Source organism: Anabas testudineus, chromosome 8 (genome assembly GCF_900324465.2).
Source record: "Anabas testudineus chromosome 8, fAnaTes1.2, whole genome shotgun sequence".
Classification (NCBI taxonomy): domain Eukaryota; kingdom Metazoa; phylum Chordata; class Actinopteri; order Anabantiformes; family Anabantidae; genus Anabas; species Anabas testudineus.
The window spans coordinates 2,421,177-2,448,371 of NC_046617.1; the positions used below are offsets into that span (position 1 = coordinate 2,421,177).

At 41.1% G+C, this 27,195-nt stretch overlaps 1 protein-coding gene across 2 annotated transcripts in view; it reads right to left on the minus strand.

The window, feature by feature from the left end:
• Positions 1-27,195, minus strand: part of LOC113160664 (potassium voltage-gated channel subfamily C member 1-like) — a 51,200-nt gene that overhangs the window by 18,639 nt on the left and 5,366 nt on the right. For both annotated transcript variants that reach the window (XM_026358041.1, XM_026358033.1), the window contains exons 2-4: positions 4,658-4,789; positions 3,500-4,361; positions 25-237 (exon numbers count right to left, since the gene is read on the minus strand). In XM_026358041.1, the coding sequence (XP_026213826.1) occupies positions 25-237; positions 3,500-4,361; positions 4,658-4,789 (1,207 nt within the window). The remainder of the gene's footprint in view (positions 1-24; positions 238-3,499; positions 4,362-4,657; positions 4,790-27,195) is intronic.

Consider the following 27,195-nt stretch of genomic DNA (forward strand, 5'->3'; position numbering starts at 1 on the left):
GCCTGTGCCCCTCCGCCCTCCTACCTTTCCGGACGTTCCCGTCTGTCGTGCGCTGAAACTCCCCGGCACTCAGCAGGAAGCAGGCCCGGTCATGTGGGTAGCGCTCGCGGCTGGCAGTGGAGCCAAGGCCCCCGGTGGCTGGGCTGCGCTCGTCACCAAGCACCTGGTCGATGGTGGGGCAGTCCTCATTGGCCAGGGCTGCTGCGCTGGCAGCCGCATCACCGTTCTGCTTGGAGTCTGAGAGATGAAAATATGGGGAGGGGTGGAAAGATGTGCGACAACATAAGAGGTAAAGAAAGAGATGAGAACGGATGAGAGAAGAGAAGGTAGCAAATGGAGAAATGGTGAAGGGAGAGTAAAGAAAAGTTGTAGGAACAAGAGCAAAAGTGAAAAGAACAGGATAGATGGAACAGAAAATGAGTAGAGGAAATGAGGAAAGGAGAGAAGAGAATAGTCCAGGGGAAGGGAGGAGAGAAGAGGAAGGAAGGGGTTGTAGATGAAGGAAGGAAAAAAGGAGATGAAACATGGAAATGAAGAAGGACGTTGAAGTAAACACAGTAGGTAGAGAGAGGTTGTTGAATGAAATAAAAGAGGATCGAGGGAAGAATTGAGAAAATACAGAGTGGAATAAAAAGGGAGAGGGGGGAGGTTGAGTGAGGGGGAGGGGGAGGGAAGGTGAACGAAGAGAAGATTAATGATGGGGAAGGATGGGAAGGAGAAGCGTGCCGGAGGGAATGAGAGGTGGACCCGTTGAGTGAAGCAGGGAAGGTAAGGTTGAGAGCATAAAAGCAATAAAAATGGAAAAGGGAGATAAGACCAGAAGTAGTGAAGAGCAAGTAAGTAGAGGGCAAGGTGAAGGGAATTGAGTGATGAGAAACAGAGGAAGGAAAATGGGAGATGAAAGAGTAGAAGGAAGAGGAAGAGGAAGAGGAAGGCAAGAAGAGAATTAAAGTGGGAAAAGATGGGGGTTGGGAAAAGATAGGAGAAGGAGAGAAGGAAAGAAGGGGGGGTGTAAAGAAACGTTAGTGCCTAGTGATAGTTCTCCTGATCACATGACCGTCACGCTGCAGCAGAGCACACACACACACACACACACACACACACACACACACACACACACACACACACAACACACACACTCCGTGTCCTTGCACACAGGATTTAACAGCATTGAATGAGAGCGACTAAACAAAGGAGCAGGAAAAGGAGAGAGAGGTATAGGCCACAGGGGAACGAGTATTTGTAACTTTCAACACAGCTGTCAAGTCTAATCTGACATGACTTACTGCTCACAGATACATGCCAGAGGGCTGATCACACACACACACACACACATTCACACACACATACAGCAAAGGATAGCAAGGAAGGCTCAGAGTCAGACTGTGCTACAAACTAACTCGGTTGTCCACACGCATGGTTTGGTTTACACCTCGATTTTTGTTGTTCAGCTTTTTGGGGGTTGGGGGCTTTTGAAACACGGATGACTCTGTACCATCCCTGAAGGCACCGGAGCAGTAGCTGCTAAACCTACTGCCGACACAATATTTCTTAGTGTAACATCTACATACAATACAAGTCATACAGCTCGCAGGACTGGGCAACATGGAAAACTGTTTTACTATGACACATTTTTTAATCAGTCAGTATAGACATGTATCACCCAATAAATCAAATCATCATCAAGGTTCCTTTTTACTTCTAATTAGTCTGTTCTGATCTTTCTGATGTCATTTTCCTCTACTGCTGTGATGCCTTCATAAAGGTTTCATAAGAACGATTCAGCTGCTTAAATCCAACATTTTCAACCTGCTGACTAGCGTTTCATCTTTAGTGGTAACGTCAACTACTGCATTTATGATATCACCGATTTCTCCTCGCGTTTTTTTGGCTTAAGGCACGGTGCTGGAGAAAGTGGCCGCTACTCTGTTGTTGTGCAGATGCTTGGTTGTTTTACCACTTGCTTGGGTCTCGTACTGTAAAGTCTTGCTTTGTGCTTGGTGTGCCCTGCTGCTGTAGCAGGAGGAAATGATGATATGAGTATTGACTAATGGCGCACTTGGAAAATGGTGAACCTATGCTATAAGTCTGATTCGTGGTCTGTCAGATCTGTAATCATCCACATGGAAAAGTGAAATTAATCTGAACATACCACAGCTGTAGGCCCATGCAGGGTGAAGCCAATGCAGAAATATATTAAAGTGGAATATCATTGATGTCAGCTACTGGAGAATCTCTACTCGATCCTAACAGACATAATCAAACATGTAGGTTTCTATATTATTGATGTAGACGTTAGTGAAGAAACAATAGCACAGGCGCCAGTGTAGATGGTATGTTCACTTTCACCTTACTTCAGTAATGATGTCTCAGATAAACAAATTAAATTGTTCTCAATTGCACGCTTATATCCTGGGATGAGTTGTCTAGATGACAGTTTGCTCAAAAGAAGTATTTGTGTCAGTTTAAAGATGTGACAAGATGCCGCAACATACACTTATACACACATACACTTAAACACACACTGTCAGTTTGTGTGTTAGATGTTGTGGTAGCAAGCTAATCTCAGAACTATTCTGAGTTATAAACCTTAAATCCTGTAAAGGCACACAACACAACTCAATCACAAGCAGCACGTCTCACACACACACACACACACACACACACATTTGTGGAACAGCGCAGTTGATGGACATGTCCATTAAAACAGCAGAGCAGAGCTGAAATGGACCGAATTAATGACTCAATAGGCAGAAATTACTGTACAGTATATCTATACAGACAGAATGTAGGATTATCTGAACATGTCAGCCTTGGTTGTATGGCATCTGACTGGGGGAGATGGACTCGTCGTGATACACATTATTTTCAGCTTTCTCACCCATAGTAAATTAAAATCTATTTTAGTGCACTCCACTCTAGGAAGAACGAGGACATCAGCAAGTTATTTACAGCTTCAAAATCTGTTAGATACTTGCCTCTCACATCAGTTCAGTGCTTGAAATCTGACCTCTGGTCATCAGTTTGATAAGAAAAGGGAGAAACCTTGACAGTTGGATATAACTATTTTTATGGCCACTCCAGATATTAACTATAGAATTTGAACTGTAATAGTAATAAAGTCAAAACAAATAATTTTTCAACCATGTCATCTCATGTTCAAAACATTATTTAAGTTCATAACATACTTTAATATACTAACATTTACCATGACTTCTGTTTTCTAATAAGCACAGTCAAATTCAAGCCATTTTTAGTGACTTTCCAATGATATTCAAGAATTCTGGGGTAAGAGACGCTAATGACTAAATTTAGATACATGATTCAGAGGCCTTTGTTTTGTAGAAAGAAGGGGCTATTGTGGGAACTAATTAATAGTAGCTTCAGTCAATGCTCAAGTAAAACCACCAGTCCCTTTCTATTTCTAGCTTCTCAAATATTGACACGCTGAAACTCTTACAGAGTACATCCATGATCCAAATTCTTGCCATTAACTCACCTGCCCTGTTGATCTCAATGATTTCCTCCTGTGCCAGTGGACAGTCGCCAGTACCCATGATGCTGCCAGATCCCACCATGCCAGGCCCAATCACATTGCCCATCAGCCTGTGCGGTGAGGCGGTTGCCATGGCTAGGGCATCCGGCTTGCAGTAGTTGGGGCTACCTGGCTGTGGCGCTCGGGGGATGTGCTTGTTCCTCTTCTTGGGGAGCTTCTGCTTGGCCATGGCCAGGGAGTAGTACATGCCGAAGTTGTTGACAATGACAGGCACAGGCATGGCAATGGTCAGCACACCAGCCAAGGCGCAGAGGGCACCTACAAGCATTCCCGACCATGTCTCTGGGTACATATCCCCATAGCCCAGTGTGGTCATGGTCACCACTGCCCACCAGAAGCCAATGGGGATGTTCTTGAAGTTGGTGTGGGCCGCAGCTGTTGGATCATCTGGGTCAGCACCAATGCGTTCAGCATAGTAGATCATGGTAGCAAAGATGAGGACGCCCAGCGCCAAGAAGATGATAAGCAGCAAGAACTCATTAGTGCTCGCTCTCAGAGTATGGCCCAAGACCCGTAAACCGACAAAGTGGCGGGTCAGCTTGAATATACGCAGGATACGAACAAAGCGCACCACGCGCAGGAAGCTCAGCACGTCTTTGGCTGTTTTGGAGGAAAGGCCACTCAGTGCCACCTCCAGGTAAAAGGGCACAATGGCCACAAAGTCTATGATGTTAAGAGCGCTGCGGAAGAACTCTGCCTTGTCAGGGCAGAAGATGACGCGCAGCATCACCTCAATGGTGAACCAGATGACACAGACGCCCTCCACATATGTCAGCCAGCCATCTGTCACCACTTCATACACGATCTGCAGGGGGAAATAAAAATAAAGGGTGATTGCATTCTATGCCTCCACTTGTTGACTTATACATTCATTACACAATACTCCATATGCCTGCAGGCACAAGATACTACTAATAGTACTGCAGTACTGACTCGGGTATTAGGTAGCTCTAATACACTACACTTCCAAACTTATCCTCTGCATCATCTTAGTAACTTGCTAACAACCACAGCACACAAATCTTAAAGAGCATTACAGGTCTGCTGAATTGTCCCTTTAATGGTGGCACTAACATCTCTAAGACTACAATGCCACTGTACCTCCTCATGTGTCACGTTGCCAACGGTGACATTCTCCGTTTTGTTGTAGATGGTGTTGAAGGCCTCGTGGGTCTCCAGGCAGAAGGTGGAGATGGACAGCAGGATAAAGAAGAGTGAGCCAAATGCCACGTACTGCAGAAAGAGACAAACAGAGAACAGGGAGAAAAGTGTTACAATGCACGAAGCACACATCATCTCTCTTTGTTCAGGTAACACGAGGGGAAAGGCCCACACCTGCACACTAACATTTACCTGCATGGTTTAAACTTGTATGATTAGCACTTTGTTGTTTACGTGACTGCTGTCGGTGGAACAGTTGTTTGGGCCATTGCAGCATGTGGACAGCACTGCTTGTGCCAACAGACAGCAGATAGAGGGTGCTAACAACACACTGTGTGTAGGAATGCTGTTAATTCAGAGCAAATATCTTGACTGCTGCAATCCCACTGATAACAGCACAGTCAGTGATAGAGTGAGGGAAGGATGATGCATGGAGTGTGGTAAAGTACACAGGGCGTGTGTGTTTGTTTACACTGTATGCAAAGGAAATGGGAGATTTATTGATTACTGTGAGCACCTTATGAAAACCATATATTTAAGAACATGAAAAATGTCAATTGATCTGTACTTGTGCGTTTAGATATGCCGTACCTAGAGTAGGATCTATGATCATCATTGATCCTATCCCTTTATGCCGTTTATATATTGGTATGTGTATGAGATTGTTTTTCCTCTGCAGCGCCCCCTCTACCCACTACTATTCCTTGTCCTCCTTGTGTATGCCCCTCACTCCCACACTTTTCTCTCCATGCACTTTATGCAGTGCCTCAATGTGTGGCTAGTGTTTCTCAAGAATAGAAGATATCATTTAGTTTTTTCTTTCCCCTGCCTCACAAAAAAACACATACTAGTCTGTCAAATGTAAGCCACCTAGATTTTCAATGTGAGCAAGTTACAGCAATGAAATCTCAGTATTACAAGAAGAAATGTAATATGGTTATCTCTCCTATGACTGTTGGCCATGTTTGGCCTTGTTCAGTGTGTTCCGGGTGTGCAGAAACTTTAGGTAACAAGTAAGCTCTCATTAAAAAGGATTTCAGAACTTTGGACAACACACAGTAAACCTACTTTGAAAGACTGCATCAGCAACTGCTACAGTGCACTGGAATGAACCCAGCAGCAAGGAAATGCACAGATGCAAGACGTTTTGGCATGGCAGGTATTGGGTGGCTCCTTCTTGTGACTAGCTCCAAATTAGCTTCTTATTCACCCAGCATCTCCCAACTGGGACTGCTAAAACAGATGTTTGTAGCATTTATTCCTCCATCATTTCAAATATTATAACACGAGTGGTAGACACTCATTAATTCTTTCATCCTCCTATGCCTCCTCTTATTGCCACATACTATGAAATGTGACATTGTGTTGTGTGCAGTTTCAGCATGTAGAGTGACAGTAGCACATATGATTCAGCATCATTAATATTAAAAATATACTGTACCTTAGTTACACTACTGCAACTCAACAAATCAGTCAAGACAAAGCCACTTACTACTGTATATCTCACATGTTCACATATCACATGGCAACTCTCTGTTGGGTCAATTATGAAGGTCAACTTCCCACTGCATGTGGATGTGCATATGTGTGCATGTGTGTGTGTGTGTGTGTGTGTGTGTGTGTGTGTGTATGCATGCTAACATGGTGTGCACATACTGTACACTTGGGCTTATGTTTTCAAGTGCAATATTTCCACTGTAGGCTACTATATGTGTATTTGCCTACAGTGAACCACTACATCTGTTTACATTTGTGTTTACATGTGCAAGTATGCTTTCAGTTATACGGTTTGTGTGTGTGTGTGTGTGTGTGTGTGTGTGTGTGTGTGTGTGTCAGGTCAGTGATGAAGACAGACAGATGAAGTCTTTCTCTAATCCTCAGAGAGCACATCAACTCCCATAGCTTATTATCATGGTCTAATTTAACACTGCTATCTAGAGCTGCCCTGGATACACACATACATAACCACACACATACACACACACACACACACACACACACACACACACACACACAGAGACTCTTGAGCATTTTATGGGTGTTAGAGCGTTATTAAAAGCAGAAGGATACACAGCAAAAACATCCTTTCATTTAATTTTACATCTCAGCTTAGTGAGATCCTAATCTAACTGTATGCTGCCTCAGTCTCACTCTGTTTTGGTCAGTATCACTCAGGCTTTGGCTTATTTTATTTTGGTATTTTTGCATTTTGTTAATGCAGGAAAGTTACATCCAACCCTTTTCCTTTATATACTGTATTTGAATAACACAACATTACAAAGGGAGATGTGGGCCAATCATAGTATTTATTTATTAGACATTTGGGAGTTGCTTTTGTCTTCCCATTGACGCAAAAAAAGCCAGTCAAGTAAGCAGACTGCTAATTCAGCACTAACCCAAACTGAAAGCTGTTGGACTTGAAGTACCGTACCGTGGTCATTATGTTTCTAAATAGAACATGCCATGCTCACCCTGCATGACAAACTGTACAATGGTATCGCCTTTGTCAGCTGTAAATCTGATCAAATCTGACATCAGAACATCAGTGGTGACACATACACTGTAGACTGGAGTTCCTTTATGAGTTCCCTTAAACACAACAGACTAAATACGACTATTTATATTGTCTGTGTTGTTACTGCTTGTGTTGTTCTAGTGTTTCTGTAGGTGTGTGACACTATGTACACGAGGGTGATAAGATACACATTCCATACAAATTCAATTGCAAAGTATGTTGTTTGTCCATAAACAACACATAGATTTATTGATCTGATGCCCCCAAGTATGTCACAATATTATATTATATTCCATAAGTACTTGGTAATGGTTAGAGAAGACTGACTTCTACAATATGTGCTCCTCCACTGTGTCATGCACCATCTCCTTCCAAGGGGTATCCTGTTTCCTGGAGAAAACCTATACACACACAGGAGTACATGCAAACTCCCACTGCTTACAGGTAAAGAAAGGCATTTGGCCAACCAGTGTTAAACCGAGGTCCACCAGCATGCTGCCCCTGTAAAATACAGCAGATTCAGATAATGGTTGTTATTGTTCATTATCAGGCCCATAGCTATGGTTCAGTGGGGCACCTATTGTTCTACCAGTAGGTAGGTAGGTCACTAGGTCAATAGGTAGCACACCTACTTATAACTTCATAGTAGCTTTATGTTACCCCAAACATCTTTTTTCCTAACCCTAACCAACTAATCAACTGGTCTTTGAACTTAGCATATCAAACTACATAGATGTTGTCCAGTACGTTAGCTTTCTGACTCTGCCAGATTACAACCTGCACATGAGATTCCTGTGGGAAACACCTTCTAATCAGCCAAATACTTCCCAAATGTGTCTCTGGCTGGTGATTCTATCTGCTTTGCCAGACACTTTGGCAGGTAACCAGCCGTCATTTGGCATCATTGTTGGCTGGTGAAAGAATCTGACTGTCTGACTGATTGGTACAAAGGCTTTGGCTACCACTATGATCAGCTGAGAGTTAAATAATCAAGCTCACCTCACTACTAATGACACATGGATTTTCCCAGTGAAGACAGCACCAATGTCTTACAACCAGAATGAAATACACAAGTATATCCGAATGCAAGAAATATTGGTGAGATTAGTGGTCTAGCCTGCTGTGTCTGGGATTCAGATTTTCATTTGACGCTGCTTTCAAAACAGGTTACTCTGCACAAAGTGCATTAACCTTTAAACAAAACTGCCAAGACAAAAATATTTTGAAGGTTAGGAGAGGATTTTTTTTTTCTATAATTATTTAACTTTTCTCTTCTCCACTATGGCCTTAACGTTAGTTAAGTTGCTAAGTAGTTAAGATTAAATAATGTTAAACCACATCTCTCTCTCTCTGCTGCTACTTCATTTAAAGTTCATAATACATTATTAATAAAACAACATCATGGACAGATACACCAGCTGCTCGTATGATGAAGTAACTCATCAGCGAGTGTTAGATGTAGTCGTGCAGTTACCACGGTAACCACAGGTGTCACCAAAACATCCAGGACTACTATCTGTGAGCAGTGTGTATTTTCTGTATAACTTCATACAGCCCTCACTGATGTGCACAGATGTTTAAGCTATGATTAAACAGTAGCGAAAACTATTGAACAAACATGTTCGAACGCTCTCAACCAGTCTTCTTCTTCCTCCCTCTACCTACTCTTCCTTCACACCCGCCTGCTCCGTCCTCTCCACCACATTACTTCATTGCTATCAGTCAAACAGAATGACCTAAATCTTTTTCCTTATCTCCAGCCCTGAACAATCGCCTGTTTCTTTAGCCTTTATCTTCGCCATCACTAAATACCTCTCCTCCCTCCTGTCTCGGCTCTTTTCTCCTCTATTTCTGTCTCTCTCTTATACCCTTCTCCTTCATTTCTACTTGTTCTTTCTTCCTTTCTCACTTCAAGCCTTTTCTTTTCCTATGCACCTCCCAGGCTTCACTCTCAGCCACCTTGTTTCCAGCTTCACAAGGCTGCTATTTTCAGCAAACAAGCTCTGTAGCACCAGCAGACGGACAAAGTTAGCAATTAGCTGCTGAACATTGTGGAGCTTTTAGCTGCAGACAGACAACAACAACAACAACAGACAAATTATTTGGTTGGAGTTGGTGGAGAGTTAACAGAGAGTGAATATTCATTTGGAGAACAGAAACCCAACTCACATTGAATGCAAATGTTGTTCTGTGTGTGTGGGATGTTCAAATAGGTAATTGTTTGCTAACACATTCCTCATAATGAGTTTATCAGGTTATAGTTAATGTGCTTCAGGTATATGCTTATCGTGGTTATTTTATTCCCAAAGTGATCAGCTGTTGCAGCTTCAAGCCTTTTTTTACAGTAGCTGGTGAAGACCGAGCAAACAGCCTGAGTGCAAGTCAGCAAGATGTTAATGGATTAGGTCGTGATCTTCAACATTTTTGTTACTGTCAACAAATCCCATAAAAAGACTAAAACCGATCATGAATAGTTTCAGGTGTGGCCAGGGCAAAACATGAAAAACGTCTATCTTCACATAGTGCCAAGCAGCCACAACCGTGACCTACTGAAGTGCAATAGCAAAGATGTTTATTGCTTTGATGTTTATTGAGCAAAAAATAGACTTCACAGTTTGAAAATAAGAAACAGAACTAATTTAAGTAAGAGGGAATATCACTTAACCAAAAACAGAGAAACCAACTTCCTCCTGGCCACATGTCGAGGTGTCCTTGAACAAGAAACAATAACCTCATAGTAGTAGCACATCATTTAAGTGTATCTGACAATTTCCCCATGGGGATCAATAAAGTATAATTATTATACAGACAGCTATTGGAAGCTAATGCACCAATCACATCCTCCCATACCTGTCACACAGAGGATGTGACCACTGATGTTACAGCGAGTAGATGCAACTGACTGCCACCTACTTGTCCTGTAAGAAAAAGAGAAATAATAGAGGGAATCGGACAAAAGACAATGAAATGGGAAAAAAAAGAGAGAAAGAAATCGCTCTCAGCTTGGGACGAAGGATCAAAAGCTTCTAATTAGAGTCATTTAGCCTGACCGGGCTCATCATACTGATCTCACACTGGCCTATATGCCAGTGGAGAGAAGACAGAAGACTACTAACAGAACTATGGAGAGAAATCTGGACGCATCACAGAACACATAGTGAAGGATGAACAATGATGTTTTGAAATAACAAATGTTTGTATTTATATTTCTCTCTCTGATGCGATGTCTTGGTTTGGAGTTCGAAACCAAGTCTGGCAGAGAAAGACACTATTGAGTTGCTTTGTAGCATCCATTGTTTTTGCAGTGTGACCCATAAAAATGTGGCCTGATACCTCAAGGCACAAGAAATACTCCAACCTGTGTTGACTTTTTAATACATTAACACACTATATTTAACACTTTAACCAGGGGGTTTAGTAAGTATTGCACTTTGTGAGGTAATGTAAGTCAAGAAGCAATTATATTTCTATTAGGCAAAGCTAATTTGTTGAATGTAAACATGACACGACCATGCAGTCAGCAAGAAATAGAAAGATAATCTCCAACTGCTTTTCATCTGAAGGACTGCACACATTTGGAGAACTGTTTGAAAAGGCCTGAATGTGCAGGACAGTAATGAAGGACAGAAGTAAATGTAGTTATTTCCATGTCTGCTGCGTAACTCTACATTCTACTGCATGTGTTGTACACGCTTATACCAGCATAAATAGCATCACATTGTCCCTTCTGTAGCAGTGACGCAGCACTCGGGATGTCCTCTCTTACACTGCAGAAAAGGCACACACATACACAGTGTCCCTTGTAAAGGTGACTTCACTACAAATAGCCTGGCTGGATATTAGCATAGTGCTCCCCAGGAGGAGAATGAAGCAGAATGGAGTACACCACACACACACACACACACACACACACACACACATTTAAAGTGTGGGTTTAAGTGGACAGGTTGTGTAAATACGTGTGTGTGTATATGTGAGGGGGGTATAGATGAAAGGAGAGGTTTAGGTGATAGTCGGCCTGTATGTGGTCCTGTAGTTTCAGACAGTAGGAAGTGGTGCAGTGCATTTCACCTCAGTGTGCTAGAGTAGCTGCGATGTCTCAGCATACAGTACCTCCCTCTGTGGATTTCCCTCTCTTTCCTTTTTGTTCCACTTCGTTTTCCCTGTTTCTACTCATTTGTCTCGTGCTCTTTAGCCCGTCGTCTGTCTGGCTGCATTCGTCGTCTGTTTTTCTGCACCTCTCAGCCCAGTTGCTGTCTCAGTTCTCTATCACTTTCACCCTCCCTGCAAAGGCGGCATTTAGTAAGTGTCAAAGATCAGCTTCAGCACAAGCTCAACAATACAGTCTCGACAGTATTATAAGAAATATTATGATAGATTTAAATGTGCCTTGAATCCTATAGTGGTCTGTTTAGTGTTCATCAAGTAGTGTGGCCACATACAGCCTTTCCTATAATATTGTTTTTGTGTTGTTCAACACAGCTACATCCACCATGTCTCCTAGAGCTGCAACAACATGACTGCTTTTATAATGAATAGTCAATTTTTTGCTTTTTTAATAGTAAAAAAACATTTTTTCACAGTTGTCTAACAGGACTTATGGCTTAGTGTAAAGTATGGTGATCAGTGTTCACCTCCTCCTCTTTAAGAGCTGCTGTGCAGACAATCCATGGGCTTTTCTCTTATTATCTTTGTTACTCAAATTGTCCGTGATCAGACTCTGGAGACAGTTTTTTAGTATTAGATTGTCAGAAATTTCACCTTTGCTGCTCTGTTGCTGCTTAAAGCCTATTTTGTATTTCAGGTATGGTTCAGGAGCTGTGATCATTTTTGTGTGGGAATTTTTGGGGGTTTTGTTTGATAATAACTGGTTACAAGTAAGTGTTGATACTTTGAAAACACACAGGATCACGGTTCAAGGGGGCGCTAAGGACACGACCAGTCTCCTGACATAAGGTAAAAACCAGGAGCTGCGATCCAATTAATCTTGTCTGTTTTCATCAGGCTGACCAAAGGTGCTGTTGTTTCAGCACCATGGACAGCACTGCTTGCTGCATGCTGCCTGAAATGGTCATGAAAAGTCACTTAGTTTGGTTTCTTGTAAACTTGTAAAGTGAACTTTCAGGCCTAATTCAATTTTCATTTTTTTGTTGCAATGCACAGAAAAAACTGAAACATCAGGAAATTTAATGGATTACTGTGGTTAAAAACAAGTCAGCTAAATAGTGCTAAGCTTGTTTGTTCAGGTTCTGAGTTGTTCTTCAAGGGCTGTGTATGAGAAGGAGAAAGGTGTTACCTGTGTCCCTCTGTTTGTTCAGATTAGGCTTTGACACTTCCTGCAACAACTTATGATGTTATTATTAGAAGAACAGAAAAGTGTTTCTCACAGTCACCCTGTTATTTCGCACTTGTATATATGCATGTGAATGTGACTTGTGACTTAGGAAGTCGAGGTGCACTTCAGAAAATAGGACTCTCCTAAAAGCCACTGTGTAATTCAAATCCTGCATGTGACACTGATCTCCATCTTCTTACCTGCCTCTCAGCAACAAAGTACAGTAAGAACAAAGTCCTCAAAATAAAATATGAAACTATACCTTGAGACCGGCAAGAAATGATGACTGTAAATTGTACTAGCATTTTATACTGTGTAATTCTATTTAACACACCGATTTCCTATAGATTAAGGGTGCTGAGTTACTTTTGTACTGTGTAAGCTCTACATCAACAGATGCAACCTCTAGATATGTAGTGTTTGTTAAAAATAAATATATTTGATACTGTACATCAAAGAAATATCGCTGGATAGGTTTCTGGCTAAAGCCCACCCTACCACTATCCATTTAATTTAATTTAAATAAAAGACAGATAGACAGAGCAGCCTACTGTTGACAAGCAACTTCAGACTTAAGCATTCTGAGAGTAATTGCTGGATAAGCAAAGCTGGACCACGAGGAATCAGTAAGGATCGATGGAACAAAGGGATAAAAAACAAGAGTCTTGATGTCTTTTCATTATAAATCAATAAATTTAATCCCATCAATCACAAGTCAAGTCCACAAGTCATAAATACATCCATTCAGTTTAAGTTTGGATCTTGTTTGCTGTCTAGGCGATGTACACTAGAAGAACTAGCTGCTGCCGCAGCTCTTTTAGAGTGAGAAAGACGTCTGTTTTTGGCTAATTTAATCTGCTAAGCAAGGCAGTTTGTGCTTGAAATACTTGGGCATAAGGAGAGGCTGGAGGACGGGTGGAGGGACAACAGACGAGTTACAAGCTAATGTAATGCCTGGAGCTCCCCACTGCGCTATAATGACACGGGCCAACGAATACCCAAGGTAGAACAATGAGACAGGAAGGCAGGAGGCGGAGGAGGAGAGGTGCTGTCACAAAGCGACAGGACTCAGGGGCTGAGGGAGTCACCCATCCGTACACTGACTACTGTACTGAAACAGCCTCAAGTCACCGTTTAAAACCTGCTGCACAGTAAGTGTGTGTGAGAGCATCTAGATTGAGGCTACTTCTGTTTAATAAGTCAAAAGTGGATTTTTGGTAAGTGCATTTATAAGGCAGACAAAAGGTACATTTTTAATAACGGCAACCAAAAGCAGAGGAACAGTAAGACCTGCTAATCGAGGGACAAAACAAAAACTTCCGAAAAAAAAAAAAAAAAAAAGAATAAACTCCCACAGAGAGAGCTGAAAAATCAAAGCCATGTGTGAATGGTTTTCTTCCTCCTCTCCTGCTCTGCAGTAGCGCTGCTGCAGGCCACAGATTGCTGCAGTGTTCCACTCGGTGCAGAGGTAGCTCCAATACACTAAGTAGGAACAACAGCGCTCTGCCAAATAGTGCCCCAGGCTGCCAAAGACCAGAATGCGGGCCAAAAGTAGCTGTTGCCAGAAAGTACCTGGGGAAAAGAACAGGCCGGTAGGGGCGCTGTCAGAGTCCTCCTGTTAATGTGGCGGTGATGCAGAAAACAACGGAATAACAAGGATAACTGCACACACTTCCATCATTTAGCACTGTAACTCATTATTTAGCCACCACTCCTCTTCTCTGACTTGATAAGAGAAAGAACTTCCACGCATTATTACCTTTTGAGAGAGAATCACCACCAGCACAGATTACTGTATTAACAGAGACTGAGTGAATCGTGCTACTGTCCACTACAATGACTGACAACCTGGGCCCGCCTGTCTGCCATCTATTGATGTTTTTTAACGGGCTGTTTAGATGAGGTCATCAGCTGAGCAGGGCACTCTGCTAAGGCCACGTATTGATCTCCTGTCTTTCCGTGTGCGGTACGTGTTTGTGTGTGCGGAATATCAGTGTGGGCATTTGTGTTCCTGTGAAAAACAGAAGCTGTTGAATTGCTGATGACAGGGCAGTGAGATAAGTGAGATCCCTGCAGATTTCTGCACAAATATACAGTATAGCGTGTGAATGTGACTGTGAAAATACAATACAGAGACAAAACACCGAAGAACATCACTGTTTTCCTTGTGTTTGAAAAGTCCACTACAGCAAACAGTGAAGTGGCACAGCTGCAGTATAAGACTGGGGATGAAGCTCATCCACCAACCCACTGACCCATACTCACATCCCCAGAATGTTGCAGAGCCCCAGAGACCCAGCAGCTGGGTGTGCACCTAGGTTGAATGTACAGATGAGCAGACTATGAGCTATCCAGTTTAACAGTTTTATAAACCTACAATAGCAGAAAAGAGGCCTGAGTTAGATGTACAAAGAATGTATATGACATTCAAGACTGTTTATACCTCTTACCAATCATCCGCAGTAACTGTTTTTAATAATGACCATAGCCCTGATCTTTTCCTGAAGACGTTTGTTACCATCAGTAGACTCTTTACCTAAGCCAAGTGTTAACCCCGACCTACATGTTCAGGTTTTACTATGACCCATGATCTTTACATAAAGTAATTCTTTCATCGAAGGAAAGTAGCTCTTTACCAGATTCACAATCTGTGCCTAAACAGGTTCTTTACCTCTTAATAAAACCTTTCTACAGAGTATCTAGCCTGGCGCAACTTTTGGTGCAACACAGTGTTGTCAGGCAAGGAACAATGCTGCACAGTAGTACATGTGCAAACACACATTTCTGGCCATGTGAACATTATAGTTCTAAATAGACTGATTATAGACCGTTCACCTGGCTGTAAACTGTCTTCAGCTGAAGTACTTTTTTATCATGACTATGATCTGTACCTAAAACAGACTATGATCTTGCACTAACTAGTTCTTTACTGTGACCATGCTAATAACTAAAGTAGTACTTTGCCTATGTCTTTCACAAAAGTCATGCCAGTATGTCATTCCACTTTGTTAGCTTAACATTGAAGATGCAGTTGGTCCTCCAACAAAACAAGGGTTGTTAGGCAGAAAAGTTAATATTATCATTATCATTTTAGAAAACATAGACATGGCCAGTTTAGGTTGTTTGGAGTTGAGCACACAGTGTTCAATATTGTTATCAAAGTGTCTAAATGCCAATGTCAGCCCCTAAAAACCTGTGTCAGGCTCAAGCTGTGAAATAAAAGATCTCAGGCCATTAATCCACCCCTTAAGTCCTTTAATGGGTGAATCTAAGTCTATGATCTATGAATTTAAAAAAAAATAATTACCTAAAGACAGGGAAGAAAGGAACATTTCAAGAGTTCTCTGTTTTCATCATGTACACTTACATGTATGTTATTGTTTCTCTTACAGCTTGCAGTATTTCATGCCGTCAGAACATTTGAACAAGGTGACTTTTTCAGAGCTGAATTTTTTTTTTTCTGCAGAGCACCTGCAATATGACGATTACTTTGGTATTTCATCAGCCATACTAAGACAAATCAGGGAATAGTCTTGGGTGTTTGTGTATTCACATCCTCTCCTTGATGTCATCACTCAGTCTTTTTCAAGATCTCCATAAACTTTACCTGTGTCTTTCTGTTCTGTCCTTCTTTCTATAACTGGAGAGAATCAGTCCCAGCGTCTGAGAGGTGTGGTGTCAGACTGTTCAACAATCCAACAGACACCAGGGAAAGAGCAGCACTGCAAACTTCACCCGACAACAGAAGGCACTAAAAAGGGAGATGCATTGATTTCTTGGGTCCAGGAACTAAATGTCTAAATAAATTTAGAGATTCCTAAAGCCCCACAAACATAGATGTCTTATCCTTTCTGAAAACACAAAAAAACAACTCATATGAGGCAGAAAGTAAATAATGGAGGGAAAGGTAGTGGTTGGGTTTGGCCCCGTGGTCAGAAAGCCATTTTTCACAAATGTCAGTAGTATCAAAAAGCAAACTGCTCCAAGGTTTCTGAATGACATTGATGATTTGCATTAGTGAGAGAAGAGGAAACGAACTGCAATGCTTTTTGTGTTCACAATTTTTCTGGACCAGCCTTTCTGATGGAGGACTTGCACCGTACACTCAAATGCCTGGGGGTACATTAACTAGCGGGCTTCCTGTCTTTGACTTGGTCTAGTCTAGAAAAGAAACAGCAAGGCATACAGGGAGGAAGAAAGCTTTTCGCCTTGTTGTTTCATTTCTTTTCTTTCTTTTTGTTTCCTTTTACTTCTCTTTTTTTCTGTCCTTCTTTGCATCTGTTTTTCTCTGTGTCAAATCCACTATTACATGATTGCATCAATCAAGAAGAGCGTTATTAGTGTTAGGAGATGCGTACAGTCATGCATTTCTGAGTCTGTCTTTGTATGTGGGCATGTCTTCACACGCAGCTACGAACCCCTGGAGTGAGTTTAAGAACAGCATGAGACCTTGGGGATGACAAGAATGAGAGCAGGATAATGGAATAAGCAGAGGGATGACAGAGAGAAAGAAAGAAAGAAAGAAAGAAAGAAAGAAAGAAAGGAAGAAAGGAAGAAGACGTTTAACAGTATGCACACTTACAAGCAGATGATGAGTCCTTAAGTGCAAACATCATTTTCTTACAATATAATCACAACATTAAACATCTGAATGTAACTCTGACATTATGGTTACAACATTAAATACACAGCTGCTCCATTAAATCTTCTTTGCTTACAATACCAGGCAGCTCATACAACTCAAGCAATTATAAGCATCGCATAAAATTCCTCTGACACTCTTATGACTACCTACTGTTTTACATTTCGTACACTCAGACATGGTCGCCAGTGCTGTTTAGCTCCTTGGACACACACACACACACGCACACACACACACACACACACACACACACACACACACACACACACGCACAACTTCACCCACAAAGCTCACTGAGGTAAGGCAGGCAAACAGACAGCGGTGCACTTTTTCTGCTTAATTCTCCTGTTCTCCCAGATCTCTGCAGTGGTCCACAATGCTGCTCACATTTGTCCTTGTAAAAATGTTCCTTGCATTTGCTGCATCCTCCTTTGAACAAATGGTGCCTGACTTCAACCGCTGTACCAAGAGGCAGACAAATAATTTGAACATCTAATGAGCTAAAGTCACTCTGGGGGTCATCTGTAATTCTGTAATGTATAAAGTTGCACTGAGGTAAGGTGATAACATCCCTGTCAGTGCATTCAGGATAGCTGTACTGCTGTAATGTCCTAAATTAAAGGGCAACAATAACTCCACTGTACAGAGTGTATGGATATAACACCATAAACATCCTTAAAGCTGAAAGTCAGCATTTTAATGTTATATTCAGTGTCGGATTCCTGTCATTGTCAGGACAAAGCTAGTCTATAATATTCTCTCAGAATAACTAGACATTGCAGTGCTTTAAGCTAAATGCTAATGTTAACAATTAAAGTACCCACATGCTCAGAAGATATTTTTTCGATGCTGTCTTTGAGCCTCCATGTCGTGGAAGTTGTTTGCAGTTATTCTGGCTTTGACTTTGTGAAACAAACAATAATTAGAGAAAAGTGCTAAATGTTTCCTCTCAACCTCTCAGACTAATCTTTTGACCTCGACGTTGGGAACCACCATAAACAGGATATGGTGGTACTTTTTGCTAAACAAATAGCCTACTTTTACTTTTGATAAGGTTAGGCTTGCAAGGCTGTAAAGTTTTGGATCGTTTACCCTAATCTAAGCCAAGCTAAACATAATTGTATCCCTAAATGTTAATACTTAAATAGCAATTTGAAAGTGTGGAACCAGCCACAGGGTCCTCACAACGATGGTATCAAGGTCAAATTTGGGGCAGCAGTTCAGTTAGTAGAGCAGTTATGAATAAATATCAGGGTCAGGGGTTCAACTTTTGCTTCCTCCTGGCTATATGTAGCGTTGTCCTTGGATAAAACACCTGAAACCCTTAGAAGAGCTGTCATCTACTGTGTGGCTGCTGTCCAACAACAATTTCTCCTATAAAGGGAGGGGATCAATAAAGTGTGTCTTTATTATTATTATTTAATTCATCCACACAACCACAGAAAGACATGAACACACATACAGTCAGTCATGACATAAACTTCTTCTTCAGTCCTTTTCAATCTGCATCAGTAATGCTGTGATTTCCACAAAGTCTTATTCCTGTATGTTTGTTGTCTTTAATGAAAGTAAAACTTTTAAAATAACAGAAAGACACAGGGGACAGAAGAGGATGAGTAGATGAATATGAAGAGGACCAGGAAAAAGGGAGAAGGATGTAAATATAGTGTGTGTGTATGTGTGTTTGGAGGAGGGGGGGTTAATATGTTTGAAAGGGTGAAGGAAGGATCAATTGGGAATTCTGCAACGCAATCCCCGTTCCCCTGATTTATTCTCTTACCTTTTTCTTTCTCTCCTGATATCCTGTGATGTTCCTGTAATGTTTCCAATACACTATGATGCTGAAAAAAAAAAAATCTTTTCCTGACTGTATGTGTATGTGTGTGTGGTGTGCGTGCATGTGCGTGAGAGAGAAAAACCTTCGACTCAGCAACAATGTTAAAAGATGGGAGGTAAAGTGGACTAAAATTGATCTTCTTCTGTTTCCCTCCTTTCTTCAGTCACCCATCCCCCCTTGTCTCCATCACCTTCTTATTTGTGGTAGAGATGATCAATTTTTATTCAGTGAATAAATAGTTTTAGAGAAATTTAAACTGGCCAACAGTGTGGAACATGTTCACCCTTGCTTAGCATGAGGACAGAGACGGAAACAACTGGTTTCCTGGCTTTTACCAACAGGCACAAAATCCACCTACTCACCCCTCAATACCTCACCAAATAACATGCTGTATCTTATTGATTTAATCAAGTCAGGCAGGAACATTTTTCATTCTCTGACTTCAAGACTGTCCCATAAAATACAAGGCCATGTTCCATATTTACCAATGTGCTATTATGACCAACAGTAGCATAATGTAGTTAGGAACAGTAACTGTGGTACATTGAGAAAGTCCTCATTGGGAGGAAGTTGGGGTGGGAAGAAAAACACTTCCAGAAACATCAAGGAGGCACTTCTATTAACCCAACCTAAACAATTTTTATGGAACTTTTGTGTGCCAAACCATAACTAAACTATGTTTGATCCACAACCATCTGTGATGAGGAAGGTCCCGTACACCAGCCGCCATTATCATTCTATTTCGAGGAGGTTGGAGGACTTGCTGTTTCAATGTTCTGCTTCAGATTCACCAAACTCTCTTTGTGGCACAAACTTATTTTCATCAAATGGATGAAAACCACCTGTTGATGAGAAAATGTACATTCATAACTGCTCCATGATTTTACATCAGAAAATATTCCAGTACAGCAGGTGATGCTGCAATGCTCTGATCAGAGGATGATAATGGACAGATACCTGTATAGAGACCTTGATGCAGCAATAGGATTGAGACAAGTTTCCTACTTAACTTTCTTAACTACTACTACTACTAAATGTAGAGGCTGATGTGATGAAATGTGTCAGTAACAATAGTAAACTCTAAAATTTCCTCTGTGAAGGACGTCTGTCTGTCTATGCAGGGTTTGTACAACATGTCTGAAGGTATGAGAAATTATATAATTGCTACATGTTGTCTTGAATCTCTCATGTGCCACTTTAGAACCAATCTGTCCATATAACTGGTTTTGGCATATCGCCCATTGTCTTAGTCATGAAAACCATCCAGATCCACTGACAGCAAGACTCCAGACAGTCACTTTGTTCCAGCCAAGACAGCACAGTGGGTTAATCTTAGCAAACAGAAAATCTGTGGACAAAGGCAACAATGTTGGTGTTACCATCTTTAAAGTCATTGTGTCTGTGGTGCCAAATTGATCAAGTGCCACTGGATTTCCCTGCAGGCTGTATTCATCAGTCCTCACTATAAAACCGGGGAGGACAGTACTGTAGTATGTAGTACTAACACTCTTGTTCTGCTTATTGCTTTTGCTTGCAAACACACTAGCAGCTCTGTGAGACTCTGCTTAGTCAGTGATGTTTTGATAAGTGCTAATGTTAGCATGCTCACAGCCACATTTTATGTTTGCTGATGTCTGAACAAAACTATTTCAACTGACACATTCATAAATTTGCAGTTTCAACACACTTTTTGATTGACCTTTCACTGCACACTAAAATAGCTTTGCTTGCTTTTGATTACATAAATGATTGATTAATTGATTGATTGACTGACGCATAATACACAGATTGGCTGTGCAGCTCATGGCACGTGTATTACCCAGGCATTTACAGTCTTAAGTAAAATCATGGTAAAGTTGTATTTTACCTATCGTTTACCATATTAGCTTGGTGTGTTATTACGGTAATTTTGCTAACACCACTACACCCATCATACAACTGATAAACATACCACTGAAAATTTGACCTGATGATTAAAGATCATCAAAAGGGTTCATCTTCTGGAAACCATGATTGTCTGTACAAAATTAAATGGCAATTCACCAATTTCAGCCTCAAATATTTTAATTGTAGATCAAAGTGGTGGACAGACGGAAGTTATTGTCTATAGATCCCTTAGGTGGGTTAAAAACAGAGCAGTTCCTTGTAAAGCTGTCTTTAACCTTGTCCAAACCTTGGCTCATCACAATGGACCAGTCATTGCTCACTCATTTTGTGCAGCCAAACATTGTTTGAATAAAATTAAATTTCATTTGAAATTCTAGTCCCCAGTGTTTTCAAAGCCTTAAAGCATTTAATTCAGTTTACAGGGAATGTATCTAAGCGCTGGAAGATGCTTAAAAAGTGAGATAAGAACATTTTTCTATTTATTCAGCAAAGAGGGACACGTGCTTTAAGTGGTATCATCTCGATTTATATTGTCTCAACTAGGGTCAACCAGTTTAAATCTATAATAATGCTTCAAATTTATCATTAACTACTCTGGCAGCTGTTTGAACAATATTTATAGCTATAGTACAATTGCTCTGAGCAGCCTTATTTAAATGGGGGCAAATGTAAGTCCATTGGTAGAGTGGGTTGTCTACAAAACCACAGAGTTGATGGCTCAATCCCTGGCTTCTCCTACATGTCGTGTCCTTGGGCTAGACAATGACAATCCTTGAGTATAGTGCTTCAGATGGTGACTGTGCTCAATATCCCACTTTTTAACCCACTGTTTAAAACTGAATTTTTTATTTTGTTTATATATAAACACACACAACAGACTTCTGAAAACCCTGAAACCATGACAGCTACCTTACGCCCGCTGTTTGCTACAGCACTGCCCCCCGGAGTGTCATCATGAATACTGCTGCTGGGTATTCATTCTCATGGAATGAGTTGAAGTGTGTGTGTGTGTGAGAGAGAGAGAGAGAGAGAGAGAGAGACTGCACCAGGGGCTTATGTCTATGTGCATGTAACACTGCCATTCCCACTGGGGGCAACAAGGTGTGTGTGTGTGTGTGTGTGTGTGTGTGTGTGTGTGTGTGTGTGTGTGTGACAGACTGAGTGTGAAAGAAGGCTATATTTAGAGGGGGAGAGAGAAGTAGGGAAGGAGGGATGGTTATATGGAGACTGGGACCTTGTAATGAATTTTTGGCTTCTTAAAAAGGAGAATTCAAAGTGAATGAATGAGTGTGTCTGAGGGGGATCTGAGGTCATATACGTATTTATGTTGCCAGTGTCAAAATGTGGCACCATTGCTTTTATTTAACTGCCCATAACAAAAATCATACAGTTACATCATTTGAATTTGTGACACAATACGAACGTCTGAACTTTTCTGTATCTGAAATGAGTTTTTTGTGTGTTTCCAAAAATGACCACTAAAAGTCTGTGTGTCAGTCTGTCGTTTAACGTTCACAAAGTGCCCTTTTCTGTCTTTTATAAGCACCCAGGGAATGACTGTGAATTACTGTGGGAAGTGCCCTCTCTCAATGTCTAAACGTGTGAAAAGATGTGTATGGCCACAGGCGTTGTAGTAAAGTGATTTGGTCCTATGACTATGAGAGGTTTCCTCAGATCAATACCTCCCAAGAGACGGCTCTTCAAATGTCATGTTTGTCATGAATAAATAAAGTCACGTCGACCACAGTATGTGTTTGTCAGTCGATACGGTAGGTAAGCACGAATTTGAAGTGCATCATAATGTGAATTTCTTAGGTTTAAGAAAGCAGCGCCTGCCATGGACTGGTGACCTGTCCAGGGGGTACTCCACCTCTCACCCAATGACAGCTGGGATAGGCTCCAGCATTCCCGTGACCCTTCTTAGGACACGCGATTAAGATAGTGGATGGATGGATGGATGGAAAGCAAGGTTAAGAGTTTCCCAAGTTTCTTGTTAGCAAACAAATCGTCAAGAATTGAGCTCCTAGCTTTTACAGTTGCCATATCAATCATGTTTCTGGCAAAGTGTGTGGTGAACTGTGACTGTGCTCTCTCTTTACATCTATCATCTCAGATACAAGCTGGTATGTGTGAGTAATGGCAGAATCCTAGAATAAATAAAAACTAGAAGCAGATTTTTTTTTCAAAAAGTGGCGCCAAAACAGTATCCTCGATTCATTCATTCACCAATAAATCATCATCGATCATTGAGCTACTGTTAATAACAAAAAGCCAAGCTCTAATTTTAAAGCAGAACTCAAATGGAAAGCTCTCTGTACTGTATTGTGCTTAACTTTCTGTATGGACACAAAAAAGGTGATGATGTCATGGTGATATGTTTTGAGTCCGTCAGGAGATGACAGTGCTGAATCAGTTCATCCTGCCCGACTGAAAGTCAGCTAAAAACCAAGCTCATTTAATTTCCACATCATTCCAAAACAAGGTTTCCATCTGCACACTACTTCAGCACTACTTCAGGAGCTGCTTCGCCGTCTCAAAGTGCCAACAATCGCCTGCAAAACAAGCGCTCCTAAATTAAAATTGTGTTCGGCAGTCGATTCAGCACTTCTTCACCTCCAGCACGGCTTCGGTTTCAGTGTCACTATGCTTGGTGCCAGCGGCCCACATTAGCCACTTCAGCGCCCGGAGAGTGCCACAGGGGAACAAACAAGTACATGTAAAGCATTTCATTTTTTCAGAGGACAGCTCTGTTAGCGGAAATCTACACCGCATATCAGCGCTCTCAGCAGTGGGCAGATCAGTGGCTCAGCACAGCGACAGGATTCATGCACTGAGAGGAGTGAAAACGTCCGGCACCTGGAGGGTATCAAACACCACCACACAGAACGAAAAACCATTTATATAGTATTTTAAAGAATTACGGAATTTAAAAACTGTCCATGTAGGTGATCCCGGCTGGCTGTGACCACATGGTGAGTGGTTTTACACTCAGCTGTGGCCTCTCCACTGTTAAGTCTGTATCATAGCTGCAGACTGCAGAGCTAATTAACCACAGGCTAACAGTGTTTCCGAAAACTGGGAACTGGATTAGCCTGTACTTACAGTAAGTGGACTGAGCCATAACTGGGTATGGATCAGGCTGAATTAAATGTGATTGCGATGTGAGGTAAGAGTAGCTCAGTGGGAAATTCACCACCATGAACCTACAGAGGGAGCTCCGTAGGTTCTACTTTACTGTAAATACAAATTCGAGTATATAACAGTTATTGGGTGGACTGGGTTTTTAATACTTTCAATATATAAAACGACATGTAGCTCAGTATGTAGAGTCATCTATAATCCTCAGGGTCAGTGGTTTAGTTCCCGCTTCCTACTGGCTATGTGAGGTGTCCTTGGACAAGGCACCGAAACCCCACAGTAGCACCATCATCTACTCCAGCCGTCCAAACACCAATTTCCCAAAGGGGATCAATCAAGTATGTCAGTATTAGCCCGTCACAGTGACTTGTTTTAAAATGCTAATACACCCAATTCTTATATTTATCAGTACTCTTTTATTTCTATCCACATGTTGTAAGCTTTGCAGTTTGTCACCATATAAAAACTAACCATCATAAATGATACACTGAACGAAACCAAGTGAAGTGCCACTGCGTACAAAAAACAAAGAAGGGGAGTAGGCGTCTGAACCTTTCTGCTGCTCTAATAATCACTCTAACCAAATCTAGTGTCAGAGTTAGTGTTAATCTTTAAAAACAACAAAGAAATTCCATATTCCACAGACGTTCATTTTGTTTTTATGTAGTTTTTATACAGCGTCCAAATTGTTTTTTTTGGAATGGATCTTAAAAAGTCCTGTGTGTGTGTCGTAATTTCTGTTCCTTCATTATGGAGAGCACACAATGTGATTTATTTGGACTCAATCATGCAGTCACCAACCTCCTGCTCCAGATACTCACTAAAACACTAAATGTGGATTAATCCACCTCTAAAAATAGTCCCCATCTCCTCCTGTTTGAGTAATGGCTAATAAAAACTACAGTTTTAGATTAAAAAAAACATTTATTTCTTTATTTTTGTTCATGGAAATAACACATACATGTTTACAAGTATAAATATTTTCTAAGCTCTAATATGCCTCATACACTGAATTGCCTTCACTGTATTTGTTCACTGGTTGATAATAGAAAAAATGACAGAATTATCCTTTAAAGAGAACCAAACCAACTGTTCTTACATATATCTTGTATTTCACTAAACAACATTGATTCCTCTTAACGTCCTGCAGTACGTCAGTGTGAGGAAGCTTTTGCAGATAAATAATAATTTCAGAGCACTACCCGTGGTAGCATTATCATCCTCTTATTACTGCATGTTTGCGGTGGGTTTGGGGAAAGTACAGAGTGTAGGTCGTCAACAGTCAGCGCCCAATAGGCTTTACTTTAAATATGTCCCTCACCCTCCCATGTCCCATATTGGCAAAGTATTATACATGTTAGATTAATCAACTAATGAAAATAATAATAATGTTCAACGCAAGGGGACAGTGGGGATCAGTCAGAGGTCAAATGTTTTATTTCTTTCTCACACTGCACCCTCTCTTCTTACATTGACCCTTCTCTCTCTCTCTGTCTCTCTCTCTCTCTCTCTCTCCTGCAATGGGTGACACACGCAGAAAGAAAGCTCTGTCGCAGCATTATCCTGAAAAGCACAGAGGGGGCAGGGGGACCCTGGCGGATATAATGCCTATAGTGCAACAAAAAACCAGCAGAGAGGGAAGGGGAGACAGAGCTGGACTAATGATTTTAGAAAAGAGGAGGAAAGACACTGAAAAATGTCATGAGAGAATAAGACAGGAAGAGAAAAAGAGGAACGAGGTTTTGAAAACAGCTAAAGTGTGTGTGTGTGTGTGTGTGTGTGTGTGTGTGTGTGTGTGTGTGTGTGTGTGTGTGTGTGATAAAATATCATCGCCTGGTTGTCATTGTTTTGCTGCAGAGGTACAAAGATCCTGCAGTGACGTTACCATCTAGTGCCCTGCACCATACTGAAGGTTGGAAGCAATGTACCTAATCCATAAATAACACTGGCTAAGTCATTGCTTTTGGGTGAAGTGGTTAATAAATGGGGCCAATTTCCACCCACTGACCACCTGTCTCACCTTAGCTCTTAAAGGGACAGTTCAACATTTTGGATAATCAACATGAATAACAATATCATGTCTGTGTGTGAAGCACACAGCTAGAATGGTTAGTCACACTTCATCCGGAAGTAGGATTACACCTACTACAACCTTTTTTTTCACTGGTGCTCCCCCACATCCCTTCTTCATTCATCATGCTCTAAATGTGCTGTATTCCACTGATTTTAAAATAAATTTAAACATTATTAACAATGTAAAAATACTTACAAGTCATACAATTATTTTTAGTACTCTTGAATTTATACTGCCTTGAGCCATTCAGCTGTCGCTTCAAACTAACTATATTAACTGTTTAGAAATTACTTGAGGTTTTAGCTACTTTTTTAACAAATAATGAATAACGTTTGGTTCTTTAACTCTTTATGCATCACTTTTAGCTACTTCATCTATTTAGTAACATAAGTTAACCATATTACCTTGATGTTTATCATGACCAGTTGCAAACTCAATTACAATCAACTTTTCAGCTTTTTTCTAACTCTACAAATTGACGTTGGATAGACATTTTTAAATAGGCTACTTTCTAAGCCACTCGACAATCCCTCCACATTGGAGAAGAAATCCCTGACTAGAGGTCTTTACTGTACGGGTCCACTTGATTCTGAAACTTTAGTCAGATTGGGTCCAAATTCTAAATTCTATATTTTATATTTTTATATAATTCTCTTTTGAGTGCCTCAGTATTTCCAGGACTTCAATGGACCTGAAACTACATGTTGTCAACTGCTGATGGTGGTTTGTCATCAACACCGTAGGAGAAAATAAGGACAGTAAAGTAAAAAGCATGGGAAAGAGTATTGGAGATGACAGATCAGTTTTATCAGTGCTGCCGGTGCTTGTGTTCACTCTCGGTTCAGGTTTGTTCGAATTAGCTGCACTTTGGATCAAGTCGAATCTGTCTGTGATGGCCTCCTGTTTGGGTTGGGTCCACAGTTTTGTACCTGTAAAGAACTCTAGCCCAGAACTACTGTAGGCTACTGGGCCAACAGTACCACAGCTCACAAACAGAGTGATACATTAAAGAGAAAAAGAATATTGCATCTAAGAGACACCTACATATAC